Consider the following 18,208-nt stretch of genomic DNA (forward strand, 5'->3'; position numbering starts at 1 on the left):
AGATAGCGGGTAACAGTGGAAGACAGAAGACGACAATGGAAGGCAGTGGGTGACAGGGGAAGGCAGAAGGTGACAGGGTGAAAAGAAGATATTGGAAAACAGTGGAAGGCAGGGAGAGGCCGGGGAGACAGGGAGAGAAAATGGTAACAGCAGAAGGCAGTGTGTGGCAGGGAGACGCAGTGTGTGACAGGGTTAGGTAGAGGATAAGAAGAGGGTGAGAAGGAGATAGTGGTTGATGGGCAGAGGCAGTGGGCGACAGGGGAAGGTAGAGGACAGGGAGATGGTCTCAAGGATACCCCTCTCCTCCTCCTCCTCCAGTGGCTAGAACACATCCTCAGGCTTTCTCATTCATGGACCACAAAGTGGATTGGCGGTGTAATGAGTCAGTATGTCTGATTATGAAGCTGCTGGATTATGGATCTTTAATAGCGGCAGGCCGTGGTGCAATATACCAGCTGCAGCACTGCTAGTTCCGCCACTCTCTCCATATTTTCCTTACACAATTTAGAAATCAAAATTCCTCTTAGATTTCTTATATGTACTGGTAAAATGTATACACTACAAGTTATTCTTGGAGGTTGGTGAATCTACTCCAGAACATTGAAACTCTGGGTCCTGAGATTTCTGAATGTCTGAATCATTAACAGTGAAGGCTATGATGTACTGTAAAAAATCACAGCTATTGAGTCACTAAGTAGAAAATATATAACGTTATATGCCGATATTATGTATTCAGCAGCAGTGAGTAGAATGCTTCTAGAATTCTTATATTTTATATAAAGATTATGCATTTGAAGGGCAATAAATCTTATGATGGAATTAATTCACTTACTGATGCTTTAACATACTGTGGCAATATTACACATGAAGGTGTGGGCTTTTTATTGCCCACTTATTTAATTATATGTGGCTGACATGTGAATGAATGGATACCTGTTGTGGTTGAGGTATCATAGTGTAGAGGCTGCAAATTAATATACTGTATTTATAGTGTAAACAGATATTGCTGAGATATGCAGAGAAATACTTGGGAAATAAATATCATAAATAGTAAAATCTGAAGATGTGCGTTGCTGAATAGAGGTGACACACTGAATTGTTACAGTGAAATTTTATTACAATAAACTCTGGGCCTGATGTCAGGTAAGCTGTACTACAGTTGGAGTATCATATTTTGCATGGTCCAGAACCACTGGTGCACTACTATTCATAAGCTACTGTAGGTATCTTAAGAGAGTTAAGGTTTTGCCATATACTGTAGTCTTAGAAACAACTTTTTTGTGAACACGATTTGTGACTGTGACTTGGGTCATTACTGTGGACAATTCTGCATTTGGCCCTTGAGTTTCAGATTGTATGGGACCACAAACTCCATTGACAGAAAATTATGTAAATAGAAACAATAATGATTTTTTAAAAATGAGACAATAAATATGTACCACATTGCGATTACAGAATCATTCATTTATTTTGAACAGGATAATTTTGCAATAAAATAATAATTAAATTTACATACATTAATCATATTCAGTGATGCCGAGAAGGGGGGGAGCAGGTACTATTTACATGGGCCCAAGCCAAATGGAGGGGCCCAGCGGGGCCCCAAGTTCCCATCCCCCCTTACCTGGCAGCAACACTTGTAGCTCTTCTCCTCAGCCCAGCACACGCTGCTGTGTGCTGGGCTGCAGTCTGGCCAGGGATGCACTTTAAGAACTATTTTCTGTATTATTTTCTAAGTGTGCAGGGCCACGCCTCCTGTGATTAGGCAACACTCCCTGAAAAGTACCTGGGCCAAGCCAGGCTCTCTACTGCTCTGATCATGCCTTGTTTTGTGTGCCGTGATGTACAATAGAAGCACTGCATATGCAACGTTTTTGGGACCTGGCAATAACCTTTGCTTTAATTATTTTGCATACGTTTTCCTACTGTTTGTCACATTTTTGTTTTATTCTAAATAATTTAATCAATATTGAAATGTTTTTATATCAAACATAAAATGGTCAGAATAAAATAAACAAATATTTCAATAGTATTTTTTTGTTTCACTCTTATGAGGGATGCAATACATATTTAATTTTCTCTTTTGTTTATTTACCATATAATATTTAGTTTACTGCATACCCTCATGAAAAATAAGAGCTTCATCACGTTACAGAGTATAACCTATGAAATGACAATAAATATAGAGCATCTCTCATCTCTTCTTCATTGCAGTTTATTTCCTTACCCTATCCTACGCTGGTATGATGCTCTACCAATTATTGAGTAAATAATATAATTACTTTATGTTTTTTCTTTTACATTGATTAAACTGTGATGAGCAGATTCTAGTGGCCTTTTCTATTTGTACAGTTTATATGTGTTCAAAGCCTTTTCATAAATAACACTTACTCAACAATGCCAGCAATGCAGAAATGGCTAGAAAGCTTTAGAAATAAGAAAGTCATTGGACCTTAAACCTCTTAGGATGGGCAGAACTAAGTTTTTATCTGTATTGATATAGAACCCCTAAGTTTTTATCTGGATTGATATAGAATAAGACCAGTGTATGGCAAGATGTAAGGTTATGTGGTGCTTACTGCATGATTGATATGTTTGAGAATCCAGTCGGAATTGAGAGGGAGGATTTAAAGATTTGTCCATTTAAGGTACAGGTTCTCAAACTCGCCCACACAGTGCATGTTTTGCATAGGGAAGCCAATCCCATGCCATTTTTTCAATCTCGGGTATCGGGATCGAAAAATGGCCAATCCCGGGATTCCCAGGATACCCGGGATTGGCTTTTAACTACGTGGCCTTGCCCCGCCCCGCAATCATAACTCATAATATACCGGGGCAGGAAGGTGGGGGAACATCCTCTGATCTCTCCTGGCGGCTCCTGGCGGTTCCCAGCGGCATATGACGAAGCAGTATGACCTCTCATGCTGCGCTGGGTAGCCAGAAGAAGGAAGCTGGGCAGCATCTGAGCATCTTGTGGACACTCAACACTGATCCCTCAACCACCGGGATTAGACAATCCAATCCCAGGATTGAATCCCGGCCGTATTTGACCCTAAATCCCGGGATCCCGCCGATCCCGATCCCGGGATTGGCCACCATAGTTTTGCAGGTCTCTTCACAGAATTGCAAGTGAAATAATTAGCTTCACCTGTGAACCTTTTTAAATGTGTCAGTGAGTAATGAATGCACCTGTGCTCTTGCTAGGTGACCTGCAAAACCTGAACTGTGTGGAGTCCTGAGTACCGAGTTTGAGAACTACTGATTTAAGGGATTATGTATAGCTATGAGTCCTTATTGTCCTTCCTGAAATTGACAATTTCCCACTTGGTTGTGAATTGTTTCTGGTATTTTTTGGTTACTGATCAATAAACTTAAATTTCCATTTGCCACCTTTTACATGTGTACTTGTTTTACAAATAGCTAAATCATATTTTCCAGTATGCTAGATTATGATCAGAATCAGAATCATTTGCTGCCTGTTTTCCTCACTGATCATTAGGACCGATGGGGAAAAGGTAAACCCTTTTTATTTAATTCAGCTCCTTACAGTGTAGGATCTAGCTATATATTCAGAGTTTGTGCCCCACAGAGTTAAACCATACTACATTATTTCTGTTATAATATTTATGGGTAAATAAGGAGCGAAATAATAGTAATATAATTTGTGTTGTAAAATTAAAAATGCACTGCTGCAATATTGCATCTGTACTGTAGTATTTTATATCAGTAATCAAAATGCATATTACACGTTAGACTGCAATGAGCTTTACAGGAATGTAGACTGCTACTAAATATTTGCATGTTACTGAGAGTGGACAATAATGGGTTTATTAGAACAATATTGTCTTTTATTGCATGCATTTATAAAGTCGCAAAATGTATAGGATTTGCATCAATTCTATATGACAGTAAAAAAAAAGCTGATCTCTCTGCGTGGAAGCAAATGTTATAGGCATGAATCCATTTAAACTGTGAAATGACTTGGGACTTTGTCTCTCACAGGTAATATGAAAGTGTCATATTTTAGTTGTTTTTGTTGCAGTTATTACTTTATTATAACACACAACCTTTGTGTGCCATAAAGCTATTCATATTGCAACATTGTTCAGTGAATGCCATATATATAATAATATCTGCATTTAAAAAAAAAAATACTTTAACAATACTTGAACAATAGTTATCATGTAATGATAGTCTGTATATTCCAAATGAAATAAGATTTATTATAACATGGCAGGTGTGGTAAATGTTAACTAATAACATTCCCAGTCTAAATGTAATCCTTCTGAACATCCTCATCTTGGAGTCCTAAGGCAACATGTCTTTCTTTTATGCAACATGTCTTCCTTTTGTCAAAGAAATGCTTAATAAGACCCTTAGGATGATGTCCAATAGATGACTCTCTTATGAATTAATTGCTCTCATAGTTACAGGCTGAAGTAAAATGGTAATAATGCCCCTTCCTGATGCACAGGAACAATTAATCTGGTGAAACGTTGCATTATTTGTATCCAAAGCTTCCTTGCTCCCTCTTTACTGCAGTCTTTCACCATAGGAACAATTCAACTTTTTACATAATACTTTTCTTGCTGGAATGATATTACCACGCAGTGATATTACTATTCTCGGAATGATATTACAGGTTGAGTATCCCATATCCAAATATTCCGAAATACGGAATATTCCGAAATACGGACTTTTTTGAGTGAGACTGATATATTGAAACCTTTGTTTTTTGATGGCTTAGTGTACACAAACTTTGTTTAATACTCAAAGTTATTAAAAATATTGTATTAAATGAACTTCAGACTGTGTGTATAAGGTGTATATGAAACATAAATGAATTCTGTGAATGTACACACACTTTGTTTAATGCACAAAGTTATAAAAAATATTGGCTAAAATGACCTTCAGGCTGTGTGTATAAGGTGTATATGAAACATAAATGCATTCTGTGCTTAGATTTAGGTCCCATCACCATAATATCTCGTTATGGTATGCAATTATTCCAAAATACAGAAAAATCCGATATCCAAAATTCCTCTGGTCCCAAGCATTTTGGATAAGGGATACTCAACCTATACCACACAGTGATAGCAAAAACTCTGGCACTGCACATGAACAATCCCCCAGAAAAGAGGGTGTATCAAGCAGTGCTTTGTAGCAGTCATTTATTTATTTTTCTAGTCCTTAGATTATTAGAGGAACCCATGCCTTTTAGCATAACATTTTTAGAGATTATTGCACTTCATTTAGTGTTTGATGTCTTAAAAAATATATTAATGAATCTGCTCATTCACATTTTTTCATTTAGTTGAATTCAGCAATTTAATGGTAATTGTATATAAACATGTGCAAATATAATGTCATACGGAAGCCTGTATCCTGAAAGGTTACACTGTATTCGTCTTCATTAGAGAATAAGTGAAACATGATATTTGACCAAAGGTACTAAAATTTTGCATACAGCTTGTACAATTTCTTTATTGAACATTTTTCAATTTCATAACATAAAAATAATGTAAAATTAAAAAATATTCAGTAGATATATAAAAGCAAATTCTAGCTCATGCAGCATATTTTATATTCGTGAATAACATACTTATAGCTTATACTATACCTTGTACCACTTGATTTCTGGCTCTCTGTATGGCATAATGAAATCTTCTATTTCTGGGCACAAGATTTCCTTGCTTTTGCTAAGTTCAGCTTTTTCAAAGTATTTCATCTTGGAGTTATAACAGAATCCAGTATCATTGTCCCCTACTGACAGGGCTATAGAAACTTTCATGCAGTAAGTGGAATTCCTGTTAAAACATAAATTAAGAAATTAAATAAGAATTTTCTAAAAAATATGAAGAAAACACAGACCATCATGCAACCCTGTTGTACAAGCTAGCATTTACATCTGTATAAATGTCATTGATGCCCAAGGGGTAGACAAAACATAAGATGACTGTAGCAATTTCATACATCAGAATTAATTCATCTTAAATATAAAATGATGCACAATTCTGTCAAATCTGTTTATTATCCATTGTGGGCTGTTAGTGCCTAAGCAACAGTGCTGTACAAGTGATTACAGCTGTCTGAGAACACGGTCCTATTTTTATAACCAACACATGCAAAGAAATCATCAGAAACAATAGCTTCTGTTTTTGGAAACCAGATTAATTAGCATTAACCAAGATTTATAAGGCCATAGTATTAATTTGGATTAAAAAAAATGACTTTCCTTTTATAACTTGTTTTTTGTAGGACTGAAACATATTAGTAGCTAGTGTATCTCCCTAGGTGACCTTTAAGCTTCCATGTCATTTACTTATGTGTTTTTTTAAGTATGCAAACCCTATTTTTAATAGTCTTCACTGGATTATTGTCTATCGTTCATATTTCTTTAAACCCGGGAATTTTATTTTTTATTCCAATCTACTTCTTTGAATTTTGATGTCTGCGTCTACTATCATTTGTAGTTTGCAACAAGCTGTCTTAAAGACAAATAAAAAGTATAAATAATAGTATCGTACAAGCTACAAAAGCACAATATTAAAAGGACAGAAACCTATAGAAGCACACAACTTCAAAATATAAAGAAACAGCCTGGCTACAAATGTATTTCTACTTTTTATCTTGAATAAGGTCTCAGACCATGTGTTACCCTTGCTGTTCCTTTATTTCACAAGAAACCATATCTGTCTCAGATAATGATTTCTATTTTCTTTATTAGCCTATTTTGTATTCTGTATATATTGCATTAGTCTTTAGGTTGTTTTTTTTTCTATTCGCACAAATGGCTTTAAGGGCCTGATGTAGACTTACAGTAGCCACAAATTGCATAGAAAATTATGACATCCCAAATTATGTGTAAAATCTTTTCACTAAAATGAAGCAGTTACTGTATGTGTATATGCAATGTTCCAACTTTTGCAAGGTATGTGTAGATCTGCACCCAAGACATATGAGTCCAGTTTCACATACGCTTACACTCATGTTTTTAACCATTTGTTTTGTTTGAAAAATGTGCCTATGCCATTAGTATCAACAACGCAAAACCCTCTCCAATACAGCAGGTAGAAAACTCCATCTCCTTTATTAAATTAAATATCACACGCTCACAAAGATGTAATATATGCAAGAGCAACAAAGAAGCAAAGAAGGCACTTATCAGCTTTAGCTGTGCACTCTTAATCAGCCAATCAAAATCAAGTGTGTATCTGTATAGCAAAGTATATTAGCAGGGTCGGACTGGCCCACAGGGGTACCAGGGAAACCACGGGTAGGCCCCACTGCCTGAGAGCGCACTCCTTCCTCTAGGGATTACGTTCCAGACTGTACACTTGTATTATACATGGTAGATATGTTGCATTACACGGCACTAGACTATTGGGTATTTCAAGCCTCTGTGGAGGCTGGCCACACCCCCTTTGTAGGCTGACCACACCCTTAAGTATGGGCCCCTATCACTGCATTCCCTGGTGGGCCCTTTATGCCCCAGTCCGACACTGTATATTTGTGTGGGACACAACAAATTGGTTGTCCCGAGGGGCTCATATACCTTAGTCTTGCCCTGTTCTGAACAACCCTCAGATTTATATAACATGTAAGGAATCTGTGATATTTGTGATTTAGGGTACACTTTTGCTGGGTTAAAGGATTTTGCCTTATTCTGAATGCATAACATATAGTACTTTATGGTGCTGATTCAGAGGTGGACACTATTAATACAGTCTTTGTACACAGTGGCTGTGCAAAATTATGCAAAAGACGCAAGAAGTGTCTTAAGTAAAAAGATGCCCATTGCTGGTTTCTGTGATCCGCTGCTCTGCCCGAAGACACAGCATTGCATTATCTGCATGAACATCGGACAGCTGAGTAACCATTAGATTACTCAGGATGTCTAGTGAAATCACGCTGCTGGGGCCAGTGATGCTGTGTCCAGGGATGCAGTCACTGGCTTTGTCAAGCCCAGAAAGCAAGGCCAACAGTCCCCCATTTTTTTGGAATGCTGCCCATAGTTCCCATGTCAATCATGCAGCAGCTTTTATATGTAGAAAAGGGACTCAAAAATGGTAAGTAATAAAACATGTGCGCAATGTGCGCGGTGTGAGGCCACTGCACACATTGCACCCATTATAGAAATGCCAATGCTTATGCTACTCACCCAGACTCTTGGGATTGCACCAGTGTTATGGAATGGTGCCCACATCTAAAATAAAACCATTCAGTTCAGACAGGATAGCTCTACTGGTGCATTTGATGGCTTACTGTGATCCCTGGCCATGGCTATGTCAGATTCATGTCATACACTGCACTTTGCATGATGCATATTATAGCTGGTTAATTGCTAATTATGCCCTCTTCATGGACTGTCCACGCTGGCTCTATAATCAAGGAACCTCCTTCTGAAAATCCTGCATTTGCCCCTACAGGGCACTGTGCCTTGTGCAATTGCACTGCTTGCACACCACTAGTTATGGCCCTGAATGCATGTACAGATGTGTCCACTTACATCTTTGCTAATTTGCTAAATTTGGCACAACATGCAAAACATGGCTAAGGTGTTTTGCATGAGTAACGAGTGGATGGATTTTTAAATTTATGTTTGCCATAATAGAATATGTATAAAGTAACATATTAAAGAAGCAAGTTAAGAAAAATCACAAGGCATGGCTAAATCTCTGAGTCTATAGTATGTTAAACCAAGCCATACATGGCCGGATATAGCAAAGATGTATGTGGACACATCTGTATGTGCATCCTGCATACACTATTAAGTTTGAATGCTGTACACAACAAACAGGAAACAAGGAACTAAACTGACATGTTCTGACTCATGGCTCATTGTCATCAAAGGGTATATTTCCTAAAGCTTTTAAAACAGACAAGCAGTGGTGTTGCCCATAGTGCTATTGCATTCTAGAAAATGATAGACAGAATCATATTGGTTGCTTTGGGCAACATCATTGCTTGTTTGTTTTAGAAGCTTTAGTAAACCTACCCCCAGTGGTCTATAAATTAAGGTGTCCAATAGGAAATTTGCTTCTTGTTACTGTATCATTATTTATCAATGTCCTTTAAGGGTTTGCAAACTCTAACTACATTTACTACTCTGTGCTGTAATTTATATACAAAACAGTGCAAGAGACAAGAGATATCAAGAGAGACATCAAGATCATTATCACACCCAAGATGATTGACTTCTATTTGTTCATAACAGTAATATTATAGCTTGCAGTTTGTAAATGTTAGAGCTAATAAATGCTAATTTAGTAACTGTTTCTAAAGCTCAATCCCTATGAAAATAGCACCATAAAAGAGCATTACTATTATGCTTAGTTCTTTGTCTACTTTGCTTTTTCATGTTCTGGGACATAAACTAAATTCCGACATGATTAATTGGCAGTGAGTACTCTATGCGTTCTGATTCAGAATATGGAAGCCTGGACCCTCTGCGTGAGAGCTGCATAAAAGACTGAAATTTCCTCAAACTGTTCTCTAAATTCCCCTGACCCCTAATAGGTTGAAAGTGGATCCTGCTGAGAGTAATAAGGCATTTTACTGTACTCACTCTTATTCTAGAGATCTGTGAACTGACTGCAGATTAGCCCTTTCTCAAAGCAGAATCTTCTGATGTGCATGTTTAACCCCTTGTGTTCTTGGGCATTTTGTAAAGTATTGAGCATTAAATCGCTATAAGAGCAAGTAGTACTTTATACTACAAGTTTAAAACAGACTACAGTTAGTTTAATAATGAGTGTGAAGTTATTAGAGAGGGCACATATCTAATAGATGTAATATTTTTAAATACTCTTTTGTACAAGGGATACACTGTACCTATTGATAGGCATGAGGGGTATTGTAAAGGGGATGTATTAAGACTGAGCACTGTATTTTCAATGTATAGTAAGCATCAATTAATTACTTTTTCAATAAATTTTATTTTTCACTTATTTATGAATTACGACTTTGGATTTAACTAAGAATGAAAAAAATGCACTTCATTTAATGAACTTATGATGCTACAGTAGTCCTCCTTTCTATTTTCTTTCTTTTTTTTTTGACCTGTTGCAAATTGCTCCTTATTTTGATATGTACCTAACTCTAAATTGGGCCATTATGTGCAGTCCACAACCAAATTCAGTATGTTGATAAACTATGGTCTACACAATTATTAATTTTTTTTGTTCCACAAAAATATATTATTATTATCCTTTATTTATATGGCGCCACAAGGGTTCCGCAGCGCTCAATTACAGAGTACATAAACAAATAATCAAACAGGAAAACAGCAACTTACAGTTGATGACAGTATAGGACAAGTACAGGGTAAATGAACATAGTTACATCAGCAGATGACACTGAAATAAGTATCAGGTGGCAGAAGACTGCTGGATTTGGTGCAGTTGAAAATTATTAAAGTAAGAAAGGATAAGCACATGAGGGAGGAGGGCCCTGCTCGTGAGAGCTTACATTCTAAAGGGGAGGGGTAGACCGACAGGGGTGACACAGATGAGGTACATAGAGAGCGTAGAACAGAGGGTTAGGATGAGATTTGGCTGGGTTTGGTGAAGAAGTGGGTCTTGAGAGCCCGTTTGAAGTTTTGTAGAGAGGTGGAGAGTCTGAGGGGGAGAGGTAGGGAATTCCAGAGAAGTCGTGCAGCACGTGAAAAATCTTGGAGGTAGGAGTGGGAGGAAGTAATTCGAAGGCAGGAGAGTCGGCGTGCATTAGCAGAGTGAAGAGTACGGGTGGGAGTGTAAAGGGAGATAAGGTCAGAGATGTAGATGGGAGAGGAGTGGGTGAGGGCTTTGTAAGCGAGTGTGAGAAGCTTGAAATGGATTCTGAAAGGGAAGGAGAGCCAGTGAAGGTCTAGTAAGAGAGCAGAGGTAGACGTAGTGCGTTTGGTGAGGAAGATGAGCCTACTGTAATTAGAGCTTGCGATTAGTTGATTAATACCTTCATGATAATGATGTACGTTTTTTACCAGACCAAAAATCATGCCTGTTTCATTCCAAAAAAATCTCCTATATAATAGCCCTGTGACTGCATGTATGATGCTGGGCGTGGCTAGGAGCTCTCATTGGGTTATCAGCAGGTCTATCACAACCAGTCCACAGCTGATTGGGTGAGAAATGCCCTCCCTCACAGGTTACATCCAATGGGAGGCTCTGCCCTTTGGCTGCTATGTGTTCCCAGAGCAGGATTAACAATGGGGCTGATGGAGCTACAGCTCCAGCAGGGGTGTATCTAGGGGTCCGGGCACCCCTAGCAAAGTAAGGGACTGGTGCCCCCCATATTTGAAATAGTGAAGGTGCATGTACAAAAAAAGGACATGATCTTGTGGGAAAGGGTTACTACACAGTAGTAACCCTTATACACATCTTGTTCACACAGTAGCAGTTCCCTTTATACATTATGCCCACACGGTAATTCGTATAACACTGAGGAGACATCAGCAGTGCCTGGCCTGACTGAGGAGGCAATGCCACCCAAGGCCAGGTAGTATAATGAAATTCTAGTGCAAAGAAGTGCAGTGCAGTGCACTACCCAGTGGTGCAAGTATAACAAATTCTTAGTGGTACTGTGTGTGCGCGCCTTCATGCCACATAGGGCGCGGCCAATGAAAATGGGGGCATAATACACATATGACTCCACTAGTGCAGTGCCAGATACACATATGCCCCCACAGTGCCAGATACACGCATGCCCACACAGTGCCAGATACACATATGCCCCCATAGTGCCAGATATGCCCCCACAGTCGTATAGTCATAGTCCTCATCCCACATTGCCAGGTACACATGCCCAGATGGTGCTAGATATGCCCTTATAGTGCCAGATATGCCCCATGTTGCTAGATATGCTCCCAAAGTGCCTGATACACATATGCCCCAGAGTGCCAGATAAGCCCCCACAGTCATATAGTCATAGTCCTCATCCCCCTCCCAGCACATAGCCATAGTCCCCTACCAGTAAATAGCTATAGCCCCCACCTCCCCAAGCAATAGCCCCCAGCACAAAGCCATAGTCTTCACCTCTCCCTAGCTGCGGTGCAGGTGGAACAAAACTTGCTGCGGCCACCGGCATAGATTTGTATGAAAGCGCCACAGCGGAAGGTTTTTAGAGCCCTCCCTGCGCCACATACTCTCTGAACCCCGGAGCCTCCTCTGCACGTGATGTCACAGAAGTGCCTCCCCGCCACAGCCGCACCCAGATCCCCAGAGGCCCTGACTCTGCAACACAGCACCTGGGCTGCTGGCCTGGAAGCCCCAAGCTGGCGGGTGATATTGCGGAGGGTAATGTCTGGACGCTGAATCAATGTAAAAGGTGACAGTGCTGTGCAGTGCAGTGGGTGTGCAGTGTCACTGACACTGCACAGCACTCTCACCTTTTACATTGATTCAGCGAGTCAGTCAGTTCTGCCAGCCAGTCACTATTGTTAGCACCGGTGTGCCAAAGTGCTGTTTTACAGGGAAGTAGATGCACTAAATAAACTACACCTCCCAGCAGGCCTTAGTGTATGAGCATTCTGGCGCTAGGGCCTGCTGGGAGCTGTAGTTTATTGAGTGCTTCTTCTTCCCTGTAATGTGGCATGTTAGGACACCGGCGCCAACAATAGTGACTGGCTGCTTAGCAGCTGTGCGTGTCTTCGGGAGAGCCACTGCCAAAGGGAGGACACCAGCTTAGCTGCTTCTAGGAGGAGAAGCAGGGGAAGCATTACCTCCCCTTCCCCCACTCACAGTTCCTCCGGGCCCCATCTGCAGCACCCCCACACACACCCCCTCCAACACCAGTGGTGGTTCCGGACCTCCTCCCCCACCCGCAGCAAACCCCGCTGCTGCACCTCTCCCACCCACAGCACCCCCACACCCGCGGTGGCTCCAGACTTCCACCGCTGCACTCATACACCTGCCCCTCCCCCACCTGCAGCACAACCGCATTAGCCCCTCCCCCACCTGCAGCATTCCTGCAACCACCTCTCCCCCACCTGCGGCACCCTCGGGACCCTTCCCTTATACGCATCTCCCCCGCACCTGCCACTCCCCCAACCACAGCACCTACTAGGTCATTCATCAGGCCCTGTGTGCGCTGTTAACGCCATTGCAAGGGACTAGGACCCCTTAACCATCGCACGCCCTTTGTCCGTTCAATATTTAACCACTCACACAATTATGGTTGGAGGTAATACTCCATAAAATACAAATATTGCACGCCACAAGGGCGTAAGGGGGCGTAGCCCCTTACGACTGTGTGAAGAGAACCCGTAGGGCTCGCTGAATCACCTAGTAAAAAAATAATAGGGTAGCATTTTGCCAGTGTTATTTTTGCTGAATTATAAAAGGACTTTTTTTTTATCACAGCTAGATATAGATATAGATATAGATATAGAAACTATTTTAGACTCATGTAAAGTTCAGTAGCACTAACATGAACGTGCTAGTGTAAATACTGTAACTTGTGTATGATTTCATTTGTTTAATTTCAGCAAAATCAGCTACATTTGTTAATTTAATATAACATGTAAGAAATTCCAGCACATTTGTTTACTTTTTGTACCTACAGTATTTGACAAATTGGCTTCAGCATCTATTACCATCAGCATACTTGCTCCACTGGTCATGCTAAATCAGTGAATAAATCTGTTATTTTGTTTGGAATGTTATCTCACTCTTGGAAAATGACACTAAAATAAATAATTTTATGTGCCAAAAAATGTTCTGTATAAACCTAATAAATTTATATAGAAATGGTATAGTGCAGCAAAGGCCAACCCGCGGCTCTTTCATTCTCCGCATGCGGCTCGATGCGCTCCCGGCCACTGCTGCCCAACACAGCCCGGCACACACACATACTTCTAAGGTCTCCGGTGGCGGAGACTATCTTCAATTCAGCACTGGCCCATGAACCAATAAGAGTTCGTGGACCGGCAGCTGAGGCTCCTGATTGGCTGCGGGACCGCAAGCTCTGACTGGCTCATGGGCCGGCGCTGAATTGAAAATAGACACCACCGCTGGAGGCGGAGACTGAGGGGCAGGAGAGGCACACGCTGCACTCTCCTCCCCTCATACACAGCAGCAGTGCAGTGAGCAGCACTTGGTGTACTGTGGGGACATGTGTATCTGGCACTGGGGGCATATATGGCGCTGTGGTGACATGTGTATCTGGCACTGGGAGCATATATGGCCCTGCAGGGATATGTGTATCTGGCACTAGGGGCATATCTGGCACTGTGGAGGCATGTGTATCTGGCAGTGTCGGGACATGTATCTGGCACTGGGGGCATATCTGGCAGTGTGGGGACATATATCTGGCACTGGGGACAAGTGTATCTGGCAATGTGGGGCATATATGTATCTGGGGCATATATGTATTTGCCACTGTGGGGCATATATGTATTTGCCACTGTGGGGCATATATTTATCTGCCACTGTGGGGCATATATGTATCTGGCACTGTGGGGCATATATGTAATTGGTACTGTGGGGACATGTGTATCTGGCACTGGGGGCATACATGTATCTGGCACTGTGTGGCATATATGTATCTGGCACTGTGGGACATGTGTATCTGGCACTGTGGGACATGTGTATCTGGCACATGTGGTAATATCTGGCACTGTGGGAGCATACATGTATCTGGCATTATGGGGCATGTATGTATCTGGCACTGTGGGGACATGTGTATCTGGCACTGGGAGCATATATGTATCTGGCACTGTGGGGCACATATGTATCTGGCACTGTGAGGCATATGTATACCTGGCAAAGAAAAGGTTTACTCTGCGCCAAAAAACACTTTGTGATACCAGTGTGCAGTCTGTCATGTATAATGATTGACTCAGTACAACTTCAATTATAAATAACCACTTTTATATTTGGTCTGTTTAAGATTAGCAGCATAAGACACATACATAAATAAACTTTGTAGCAATATTGCTCTCTAGACAGACAATATAAACAATATGCTATATATTCTAAAAATAACTTATTGGCTCTGTTTGGTAGAAATTGAGTTATTAAGCACTGGCGTCCCAGTGTCAAAAACTAGATAATAATAAAAAGTCCCGCAAATATGATAATGCAATCTCTATATGGATAATATATATTAATTGTAGTGGATAATTACCAGTGTGCTGGTTCCTGAATTGTTTAGATACAGGGTCCGTTTTATAATAAATTGCACATGTGTAGGTGATTAATAGAATAAAGTTACCGTTCCATTCGCAAAAAGCTCCCCTGATTGATGGCCTTGTCAGGCGGTTTCTGTGATTAATTCCACACCACGGGTAATTGACCCCACTGCGGAGGACATTAGCAGACACCCGGTGAAAACAAATGAAAAGGCAGGTGAAATTGAAGCCGCTGCGGACAGCCGTATGCGGTATTAGCTGATACTCGCCGGCTTTTGTAATGGTGAGAGACTGACGTGAAGTACTGCAGGACACTGCCGGCTTTGAGCTCCGGACTGCTGCCTCTCGGATTGTAGTCTGTGGCTGGCAGTCAGCTGGAGCACCCGGCGTACAGCGTGCAGAGAAATGTTGTAGCTGTATATAGCAGTAGGTCCGTTCCACGAACAGATGAGACCAAACAGAGACCGATATGGAGTGGGCGTCAACGCGTTTCGTCTTCTAGGCAACCGGAGACTTCCTCAAGATGGATCATTTGTATATGTATACCTGGCAATGTGGGGGCATACATGTATCTACTACTGTGGGGCATATATGTATCTGGCACTGTGCGACATGTGTATCTGGCACTGGGGGCATACATGTATCTGGCACTGTGGGGCATATATGTATCTGGCACTGTGGGGGCATGTGTATCTGGCACTGGGGGCATACATGTATCTGGCACTGTGTGGCATATATGTATCTGGCACTGTGGGACATGTGTATCTGGCACATGTGGGAATAACTGGCACTGTGGGAGCATACATGTATCTGGCATTGTGGGGCATGTATGTATCTGGCACTGTGGGGACATGTGTATCTGGCACTGGGAGCATATATGTATCTGGCACTGTGGGGCACATATGTATCTGGCACAGTGGGGCATATGTACACCTGGCACTGTTGGGGCATACATGTATCTACTACTGTGGGGCATATATGTATCTGGCACTGTGCGATATGTGTATCTGGCACTGGGGGCATACATGTATCTGGCACTGTGGGGCATATATGTATCTGGCACTGTGGGGGCATGTGTATCTGGCACTGGGGGCATACATGTATCTGGCACTGTGTGGCATATATGTATCTGGCACTGTGGGACATGTGTATCTGGCACATGTGGGAATAACTGGCACTGTGGGAGCATACATGTATCTGGCATTGTGGGGCATGTATGTATCTGGCACTGTGGGGACATGTGTATCTGGCACTGGGAGCATATATGTATCTGGCACTGTGGGGCACATATGTATCTGGCACAGTGGGGCATATGTACACTTGGCACTGTTGGGGCATACATGTATCTACCACTGAGGGGCATATATGTATCTGGCACTGTGGGGCATATGTTTACCTGGCACTGTGGGGGCATACATGTATCTGGCACTGTGGGGCATATATGTATCTGGCACTGTGGGGACATGTGTATCTGGCACTGGGGGCATATATTTAACATAACTAAAAACGGGGTTATGACACAAGGTCATACTCCTACAAACATCATACCAAAAGGTGTGCACAAATAAATGGGGTGTGGCTAGACCACGCCCCTTCGGCACACGCATGATAGTGTCTCTTGTCCTTGACTACAGATCTATACCGACTCTTTGCCTTTGACTGGTTGGCCACCCCTGGTATAGTGCCTTCGAGAATCATTCTCTGCTTACCACCTGTGCACCCTACTCATGCTGTTTTTTAGTTTTCCAGTTTAGTTTCTCTTTGTAAAGTGTCAGCTTGCCTTTTTTTGTCCTGATCTATGCCCAAGGTGTAGTGGGATCTATGGGCTCCACTACTCAGCCTTAACAGGGTACTTCTACAGTATTTCATTAGGCTTTATGATATTCAGCACACATACATAGTTTACTACTAAAGGTTTTGTCTCCTATTTCCAAAATGCTTGGACCAGAAGTATTGTGAATATCAGATTTCTCTGTATTTTGGAATATTTGATAATGGGATCATCTTGATATCTTGATGAGATATCTTGGGAAAGAGTCCCAAGTCTAAACAGGAAATGCATTTGTGTTTCATATATACTGTATACACATAGCCTGATGGTATTTTATACAATATTTTTAATAATTTTGTGCATGAAATAAAGTATGTGTACATTAAACCATCAGAAAGTAAAGGTGTCACTATCTCAGTCACAATCATAAAATTCAGTATTTTGGAATTTTGGATATGGAAGACTGAAGCTGTATGTCCTTCCCAGGGCAACAAAATAAAAACGTAGAGATGTGTGCATTTTATTATTCACCATTTAAATATGTCTTTATATCTAAAACTGTTAAATGGGGAAAGATAAGCAGGGCTATTTTCAGGGTTGGACCAACGCATACACAGGGTATGCGGCCACGTAGAGCACCAGACTCAGGCTACTGCAGACAGTGAGTGACCATCCGTCCGTCACTCACTCTCTACACCGCTGCAGCTGCCCAACCACTCTGGACACAGACTCCTGTCTGATAGCACATCCCTGCTCCCAGCCCTCCTGCGATGCCAGGGAACAGGGGGAGGTCAGAGACAGTCAGTGCAGTATGTAGTGACAAGGGGGAGCTGGGGATGCACTATAACAGAGATGGTACTGTATGTGCCTCTGCATGGCTGCCAGCTACAGGGGGTACACTGTGTGTGTCATGTTTCAGTGTGCCTCTGTAAAATGTGTGTGTCAGTGTGCCCATATACAATCTGTGTCAGTGTGCTTCTGGTATCTGTGTGTTTGTGTGTGTGTGTGTGTGTGTGTGTGTGTCAGTGTGCGTCTGATTCCTTTGTGTGTGTGTGTGTGTGTGTGTGTGTGCCTGTGTGTGTCAAAGTGCTTCTGGTCCGTGTGTGTGTGTAAGCATTCTTATTGCATTCTAGTCAGTGGTGGTTCTAGGAGTAGGTAATATGTAATGTGTATAAGGGGCTGTACCATGGCACTATCTGTAAAATGAGCTCTACTGTGGTGTAACATGTATAAGCGGCTCTACTGTTGTGTAACGTGTGTAAGAGCTCTACCATGGCATAATGTGTAAAAGGACTCTACTGTATCATAAC

General features: G+C 41.5%; 1 protein-coding gene across 1 annotated transcript in view; it reads right to left on the reverse strand.

Moving 5' to 3' along the window:
• The window catches only part of IL1RAPL1 (interleukin 1 receptor accessory protein like 1), a 1,997,981-nt gene that overhangs the window by 778,091 nt on the left and 1,201,682 nt on the right, over positions 1 to 18,208 (reverse strand). The window contains exon 4 of the mRNA XM_063955696.1: positions 5,621 to 5,807. Coding sequence (XP_063811766.1) covers positions 5,621 to 5,807 — 187 coding nt within the window. The remainder of the gene's footprint in view (positions 1 to 5,620; positions 5,808 to 18,208) is intronic.

The sequence above is a fragment of the Pseudophryne corroboree genome, chromosome 2, assembly GCF_028390025.1.
Source record: "Pseudophryne corroboree isolate aPseCor3 chromosome 2, aPseCor3.hap2, whole genome shotgun sequence".
Lineage (NCBI taxonomy): Eukaryota > Metazoa > Chordata > Amphibia > Anura > Myobatrachidae > Pseudophryne > Pseudophryne corroboree.